Source organism: Cibotium barometz, chromosome 9 (genome assembly GCF_041138505.1).
Source record: "Cibotium barometz isolate CiBa-2024 chromosome 9, ASM4113850v1, whole genome shotgun sequence".
In the NCBI taxonomy this organism is placed as follows: Eukaryota; Viridiplantae; Streptophyta; class Polypodiopsida; order Cyatheales; family Cibotiaceae; genus Cibotium; species Cibotium barometz.
The window spans coordinates 24,393,789-24,402,579 of NC_141054.1; the positions used below are offsets into that span (position 1 = coordinate 24,393,789).

General features: G+C 37.9%; 1 protein-coding gene across 1 annotated transcript; it reads right to left on the reverse strand.

Moving 5' to 3' along the window:
* Positions 1 to 4,780: 4,780 nt before the first annotated feature.
* LOC147635357 (uncharacterized) lies at positions 4,781 to 8,414 on the reverse strand. The gene is made up of 4 exons (XM_086802257.1): positions 7,296 to 8,414; positions 6,560 to 6,693; positions 6,354 to 6,467; positions 4,781 to 5,916 (listed from the first exon to the last, which is right to left on the reverse strand). Exons 1-4 carry the CDS (start codon positions 8,412 to 8,414, stop codon positions 5,853 to 5,855), a joined length of 1,431 nt encoding a protein of 476 aa, XP_086658383.1. The 3' UTR covers positions 4,781 to 5,852.
* Between the last annotated feature and the right edge of the window lie 377 nt (positions 8,415 to 8,791).

Consider the following 8,791-nt stretch of genomic DNA (forward strand, 5'->3'; position numbering starts at 1 on the left):
AACAAACCACCATTGTGCATGGTTTGTTTAGGTATAACAAAGCTTGATGATCCATAAAGAAAACACAAACTTGTTTACCAAAAGATAATGTCGATACAACCATGACCAATCCTTCTCTTCCATGGTTGTGTAGTTCATTCATCTCTACATCACTCAATTGTTGAATAGAAAAGCATAATGTGTAATCCAACTATATTATAAGATCCCTCCCTAAAAGATTCCCCTACAGGTAAGTCAAAATCTTATCACTTCAAGTAAGAACCTAGAGAGAGAGAGAAATAACTTAAAGAAAGAAATGGATTTTGAAAAATTGTTTGAATGCAAATTTTTTTCATTGTTCCCAAGGACATAGAGGCGCATACAAATGGCAAACTGAATAATGGTTGAGTCAGAATTTTAGAGTTTTAGCTTATAATTGGGATTGCCTACTAGTCGGTACAGGTATCTTAATCATCCTTGCTATATCATTTTGAGGTTGTGTAATCTATTAAGATAATTATTCTACAAATTTTGGAAGAACTTGATGTGCATAATCCTTCATTTGCATAGTAAGAAGAAGATAAAGAAGAAAATTCTGGAAATTTCTATTTAATCTCAAGAACTTGTATGTAACTTTTCTTGGACCTCAAACGAGAGATATTTTTAAGGTACAAGTTGGACAAGAGCCCTTAAGTGAGACATTGATAGCAATATTCAAAAATATTCATTTAGAGCACCTGAATACAATCATATAACATCTCAAAATTTATCACCCAAATATTTTAAGAACCTCTATAAGGGTAGAATGTGAAGAAAACCCCTAAGTGACCCAAGTGAAAGAAGGTTCATATGTGAGCTTTTAAAAAAAACCTAGACCCCATACATCATACCCAGGTAAAGTAAACCATAGGCAAGCCAAAAAAATAAAATCAAAGCTAAGAGTGAGAACCATAAATTTAAATGATTTGAAAGGGTTGTAGACCTTAGTGCAAAAATATAAGTTAACCTTGGAGTCTAGTTTGGGAGTCATTTGAAAACCTTATTATATATGAACTATGACTTAGAGGATTCTAGAATAAACCCACATGCTCGAAAAAAAATATTAGTACTTAAGTCCCCCTCATGTGAATTAGTAAGTAATTAAATCTCCCTCATGTGAAATATTAAGGAACCCATGTGAAATATTAAGGAACCCATGTGAATGAGTAAAGGAGTGGTGACGCCTAGACATTTAATGTTTTTTCTTATAAAAAGGTATTAGCCTAAAGCAAATGCATAACCTTCCTCTCCCAAATTAATTGCTTTTTGAGGCAGTATACACTTTATCTTGTACTCTTGCCGATTTACCGTGGTTAGAGCTTTCCATCTTATGAGACAAAATCTCAACAAATGTGAGGTTGTCTCAAAAATATGGACTTATATAAAAAATATTCAATGTTGTATTAATATGGATTTCTTATTGGTTATATTGTGCTTGGTATGATAACATGGCTTGCGTATTGGTTATAATGTGTCTGGTATGATAGCATGGATTTACCCATTGGTTACAATATGTTAAATGCCGTTGGTGTGATAATGTAGTTTACCCATTGGTTACAATATGTTAAATGCCGTTGGTGTGATAATGTAGTTTACCCATTGGGATACAATGTGTTGAGAGTCAATGGTATGATAACATGGTTTACATACTAGATGCAATGTGTTGAGAGCCATTAGTGTGGAAACATGGTTTACCTATTGGATACAACCTGTTAAGAGCCGTTGGTGTGGTAGCATTGTTTATTGGATACGATGTGTTGAAACCCCATTGGTGTGATCACATGGCTTACCCATTTACCAATGGATGTAATGTGTTGTGAGTCATTGGTTATTGGAGCTCACCTTCAATATTTATGCCTATGAAGCATTGGGGCAAAGGAACAAATTATCTAAGGTTACTTCCCATGTTTATCTTCTTATAATTTCACTTTTATGACTAGTTGGTGAGGTGGAATGCACATGAGTAGAAGAAACATCTTCTAGCATTTACCCATAAAGTTGACTTTTTGCTAGAATCATGGAGAGTATCAAGGGCGAGAATGTAGGAGCATCTCTAGACTCATTCACATCATCTATGATATCACAGATCTTGTACTTAGATCCTATAAAAGAGGCATCATTTCACTAATTCGGAATCATGTGAGATTAGCCCCACTTATGCTCTAGCTTGGTCTTAATTAAGTGTTAAATACATTCACATCATCTATGATGTCACATCTCTTGTACTTGGAGCCTATAAAAGAGGCATCATTACTTTATCATCATAATAATGAGTTTTGTGTTCTTTGATCCACCCTAGCTATTAGGATTTTCTCCACCATTGTAACTTCAACAATTGGTATCAGAGCATCATTCATATACCTAGCCTCCCTAATCACTTAATCAATGACCCATTGCATTCTCTATTTTTCCCCCTTTTTTAATTTTAGCTCAGTTAAACTCCATTTTTTGTTCCTTCTCAAATCCAAGACATTGGAGGTCTTCTTAACACTCCAACCAACAACATTAGGCACCACATCTAGCTTAAATCATGTGGAGAACAACAAAGCCGGCAGATTTACAGGTGACGATGTTTTTCCAATAGGGATTCAATCAAGTTTGATAAAATTGAATACTTAATTCTTCAATTCATACTTCGTACTTGATGTGGTTCAAATCTAACACATCCAAAGCTCCAAAACCATATGCAAATAAGGGTTTTTCCCTTTTAAAATATGCAAATAGAATGGCCTAATGCAAACAAGCTTTAAAATAACAAATCTAGCCCAGAACCATATGTTTTTGGGAGTGTGACCTCCTAATTCACACCGGAAAATATTGGGTGATCTCAATAGCTTGGATGGGATGGAAAAATGTCGCTAAGCCACCCTAGGCCACTGCCCGTTGTTTAGCAACGATGCCAAATATGTTCAAAATAAGAGTTTACCTTAGCCTTTACTGAAACAAGTATCGTTTGGTACTTTATCATAGCTTCCCTTGTGGGTACACTAGCCTGTCCATCATGTCCTCACACTCTGTTGTCTCAATGCTTCTATGGCTAGGGAATGAAGTAAGACATCTCTTTGCCTACATGGAGGTAAGAAGAGAAGAGCCTTCATAGTGTGATCCTATTGGTTCTATCTCATAAGAGGTGAGTAGAGAAGAAGCTCATGAGAGGGAGAAACCTACACTCAAGCCTATTCAAGCTTGAAAACCATTGTCATTGCTTAATTAAACGTGCTTAATTAAACGAGAGATGTAGAGGACAACAAAAAACTTTAAATGGTCCATGGTCATTTCCATGACTCTCTCTCTCTCTCTCTCTCTCTCTCTCTCTCAGGTAGCCAGGCAATGCTACTAGACCAACACTGACTGACCATTGTCGATGCATAAGGTACTACTACATGAGTGACTTAGGGAGGATCTAGTGTTGCTAAAACTAGTGCATGTAGATTTTCTCACCATTGTCGATGCATGAGGTACTACTATGTGAGTGACTTAGGGAGTATCTAGTGTTGCTAAAACCAATGCATGTAGATTTTCTTACAACACAACTGGCATGAACCACATGCCAAAACACTTGATTTTTTTCCCATTTGTTATCAATGATTGAATATTATGAATAAATCAAATATATATTATGTATATTTGTTTCTTTATTATAGTTGACATACTTGCATGCCATATTCTAGATTCCTAATGAAACTACTTAAACCTAAATATCTGCTTTATTGTTGCCATGAAAATACAATTTCAAGAGTAGTAATGCAATAGTTTTTGTTTTTCTTTTCTTTTCTTTAGGTTATAACAAAACTGGCCTCTACGTTTATTTCGGTTGTCTAAGGGCTAGAGTTCTTTTAGCTCTTAAAAAGATGACATAAAGAATTGTCAAATAGGTAATTTAGGAAACTTTTGTTACAAACTATTGCAAAAAGATGTCAATTTTAGCTTCAAATGTTCAATTATGAAATCTCGAGGAAGAAAGGGGAGGGGGCTCACTCTATAAAACCTATATAACATCACCTATATGTGCAAGAGTATGCAATTAAAAAACCCCTATTTTTTAAATTTTACATTTTTCTACATAATTGTTCACTCCCCTTTGTTTGAATTTTGAATTAAAAACCCCCTTCTATAAATTTATATAGGAAAGAACAATGGCATGTAAGTCCCCTCATTAAATCAAATCCCCTATGTAAAGTTAGGTGTGCTACATACTTATAAAGTGACCACCTTGAGCATGAAATAAAGGCTCATTCCTTTTTCAAAGAATAATTGGTGCCTTTGTAGTGTTGAAGTTATTTATTTATAATAAGTGCCTAAAGTTTTGTAGTGTTCAAGTTATGAAAACTCTCATGACTATTTATATCATTTTAACTTCAATCCAAAGAGATTTGATTTTCTGTTACTTAAAAATGGAATCTAATGATAAAATGGAGTGTATAGCCCATATGTGTCAAAGGATAAAAACATCCCATAAGATTTGACTACATTGAATGACCTTTAAAAAATCTACAATTTTCTTTCAAAATCAATTCCTAATGTTGATATTATACTTAAATTTATTTTTTAAAAATCATTAGAACTATACTTATATCAAGCACACTTGCTATCGTACATAGTATACAGCCCTTCTTTTATGCACACTCTAAACAGAGTAGGAGAAAAATGTCAAAGTATGCTAAATTAATCTTGCTTCATATGCTTTTTTTCCCTCAATGATGAGATTTGGAGTAGTTATCAAATCACTACATGTATAATTAGTTAAAAGTTGGGGGTATAAAGAAAGTTTTTACAGAATATAGCACTTTATAATGCCATAATCTGGGCTATTAAACAAAACAACACTTAAAACTAGGTTATTGAAGATTTCATCATATAAAATTAGTTTGAGTGGATGGTGTAAAAGGTTTTAAACAAAAATGTCCACTCCCCTAAACCTTTGATGTCTTCATTTTTATTTGGGAAGCCCAACGCATGTGTCCTTCCACAAAAGTAGCTCATAGAAGGACTATTTACAATGAGCTATTCTCATGGACCTTTAATGTAGCAGCTCATAGAATGAGTATTTACAATGAGCTATTCATGGACCTTTAATGTACTCAATTTTCTTTGGGAAGTATCCTTCCACAAATATAGCTCATAGAAGGAGTATTTTTAATGAGCTATGTAAACTATTTATTACATTGAGTGTAACGTATTTGATTTATATAATATATGTATTCAATGTATATAACGCATTTGATGTATATAAGGCATATAACGTATTTGATGTATATAAGTATATAACATATTTGATGTATATGTAAGGCGTGTTGTTAGGGACATATTTAGAAATGAGACTTTGGTTGTGTTTATGCTAAGGTTACTGATGTAATGCATGTTGTTAGGGACATATCTAGAAATGAGACTTTGGTTGTGTCTATGCTAAGGTTACTGATGTATATATGGTATATAACGTATTTGATGTATATAGGTACATAACATATTTGATGTATATGTAAGGCATGTTGTTAGGGAAACCTTTAGGAATGAGACTTTGGTTGTGTTTATGCTAAGGTTATGGTGTGTCTTCTCTAGATGTGAAAAGAATATTAAAATAGCTATATGATAGTTGCTTACAATGTGTGGGAATAACATAACCTTGATAGTATTACATTTTTAAGTCTTCTTTTGCAGCATGGTTATTCAGGTGCCTCTTCATGATTTTGTGTTGAAAAATTCCATGATAGTATCATTACCTTTTTTAAGTTTTCTTTTTGTAGCATGGTTATTCAGGTGCTTCTTCATCATTTTGTGGTGAAAAAAATCTTGATAGTATCATTACCCTTCTAAGTCTTCTTTTTGTAGCATGGTTATTCACATGCTTCTCCATCATTTTGTGGTGAAAAGATCCTTCTACACAATGGACATGAGGTGCTGCATCCATTAAAAAGCATCAAGATTATGATGGCAATCTTGAAAAACACACTGATATCTAATTGATATCTTTGCAAAGCTTGTGTCTTATATACTTTAATACATACCTTTGTTTGAAATTATATCTATGTACTTAAGTGAGCATACATCAAAACAATTGCACATGTGCTTATGTCAATGGATCCTTCCCTCATCATTAGCACTAACTGCATGTGCTTGTGTTTACTATACTATTTTTAGGAATAGGTGCTCATTAGTACCACATGTGCTTATGTTAACAAGAAGGTTTTTAGGAATAGGTGCTCATTAGTACCACATGTGCTTATGTTAACAAGAAGGTTTTTAGGAATAGGTGCTCATGTAACCCATCTTTTGTTTTTGAAAGTGTTATTATTAACCTCTCCCATTGATTTCAAGAGATAAAATTCAAAACTAACCACTTATGGTCACTTTTAAGAAGTTCTTCAAAGCACTCTTTGTGGAAAAAGTGTTCGCAAGGTAACTTTAGACATTGCTCTCCATTAGAATACTCACTAAAGCATATCATACACCTGCAAAGTCAAAGCCTTGGACTTGGTGTGCTTCGGGTTGCAAAAGTCGCTCTACCATATCAAGACTAGGTTCTTATGATGAGTTGACTTACATATGAGGCTCCACATCAGAAGAAGGCTTAACATAATTCTCAACTGGTATATTCCTTAGCTTGACTTCTATGCTTGGTGAAGTTGATCCATGAACAACTACATCTTCATGCATTTTTTCATATGTTTGAATGACCTATACACACAAACAGATAAGAGAAAAATAATTTATGAAAAATAAGTGAGAAATCACAATAACTTGCCCTTACATACTATACATACATACATACATATGTGTGTGTGTGTGTGTGTGTGTACACACACACGTGTCTGTGTGTATGTGTACGTTTGCATGCACATACATACATACATACACACACACACATATATATATATATATATATATATATATATATATATATATATATACATACATACATACATACATATATATATATGTATGTATGTAAGAGGAAAGGTAAAACACAAGCATGAGATAAATAATAAGGGAGGGAAAGGGGACCACTTTTAAGATGTTGCTAGCCTTCTAGAGAGGGGAACACTTTTAAGATGTTGCTAACATTCTAGGTATCACCTATTCGGTAGGGAAGAAATAGGGATAATGGGGATTTCAATGATTGGCATAGACTACTACACTACAGTAGTGCAGCCCAAAAAAAAATATCACACAAAAAAGGGGCATTGTTTAAGGTTCAATATTAGAGGAATGAAGATGTAAATTTAAGGTTCAATAATATATTAATGTAAATGAATTGAATTAACAAAGAAATTACGCACCTTTTCTATGGCCTCGTGCATGCACTCCCGTCTGAGCGGGCCGGCAGTTTCGAGTTCCTGCTGGATGCGCTCGAAGGCGTCGGTGAGGTACGACACATAGTTTGCCACGTTGGTAGGCAGGTCAAATATACGGAATGACGCCGACGTGGACGCATGGTTCTGGTCCACTGGGGCTGACGTGGAGCCTGGTGGCACATAGCTGGACAAATTTGCTTGAGCCGACGGCGGTCGGGCTGACGAAGCGGGCTGTTGAGGTTGCGCGACCACAGCCTCTCGGCCTGGAGGGACGTAGCTGGACTGCCTCGCTTGAACCCACGCCGGTAGGACTGACGAAGAGGCCGCGCGCTGTCGAATTCCCGCCATCAGAGCCTCTACGTAGCTGGACAAACTTGTCTGCCTCGCTTGAACCGACGGCGGTAGGGCTGACGAAGAGGGCTGTTGAGGTTGCGCGGCCAGAGCCTCTCGGGCTGGAGGGACGTAGTTGGACAGCCTCGCTTGAACCCACGGCGGTAGGACTGACGAAGAGGGCGGCTGTCGAATTTCCGCCATCAGAGCCTCTACGTAGCTGGACAAATTTGTCTGCCGCGCTTGAAACGACGGCGGTAGGGCGGACGAAGAGGGCTGTAATTGAGGTTGCGCGGCCAGAGCCTCTAGGGCTGGAGGGACGTAGCTGGACGAGTTTGCCTGCCTCGCTTGAACCGACGGCGGTAGGGGTGGCGAAGAGGGCTGTTGAGGTTGCGCGACAAGAGGCTCTAGGGCTGGAGGGACGTAGCTGGACGAATCTGCCTGCCTCGCTTGAACAGATGGCGGTAGGGCTGACGAAGAGGGCTGTTCAAGTTGCGCGATCAGAGCCAGGATGGCTGGCGGGAGCTGGGGGCGTGATGTGGGCGGGCTGTAGGAGGGTGACGGGGCGGAGTAGCGGCGTGGGGATGGGGGGGAAGGCGGCAGGCTGGCAGCTGAGGCACGGGGCGGTGTCGGATCAACAGGGACGGGGGCCATGGTACGCCGCCAGAATTCACGCTGCACGTTAATCGGGGCGGCCTGCAACTCCCTCACACGGAGCGGCAAGCATTGGTCGCAAACACAGTCGGGCTCACACCCCGTCGACGACGACGCCATTAATCAATCTGCTCTCTCTACGTGAACTTCTTCGTCACTCTTGTATCCTGCGTGTTCGACGAAACCACCACCCTGCTTCCAAGCGTTGCGTCCTTCCACTGCCCTCAGTGTTCTAACCTTGCCGTAGTATAATTCTCCCCTCATAATCATGTTGTGCATGTGTCTCCCCTCCACGCCCTCCATTATCATGTCATGTTGCCGTGCATGTGTCCACTCATGCATCATCTGAGCATGCATACAAACATGGTAATGTGCATGCCATTGTATGCATCCATGTATTGCATCTGCATGTGTGTGCACACCTACACATCACTCCACATGCATGTACACTTGAGTCCATGCATGTACACTTGAGTCGCATGCATGTGGCAATTATG

Bases quoted from the DNA above. Each gene is read 5' to 3' on its own strand.
- LOC147635357 (XM_086802257.1), bottom strand. From the start codon at position 8,414: ATGGCGTCGTCGTCGACGGGGTGTGAGCCCGACTGTGTTTGCGACCAA. The intron at 6,694-7,295 runs GTGCGTAATTTC...TTGTGTGTATAG, and splicing joins TGCACGAGGCCATAGAAAAG to GTCATTCAAACATATGAAAA. The intron at 5,917-6,353 runs GTTAGTTTTGAA...TAATGGATGCAG, and splicing joins CTTAAAAGTGACCATAAGTG to CACCTCATGTCCATTGTGTA.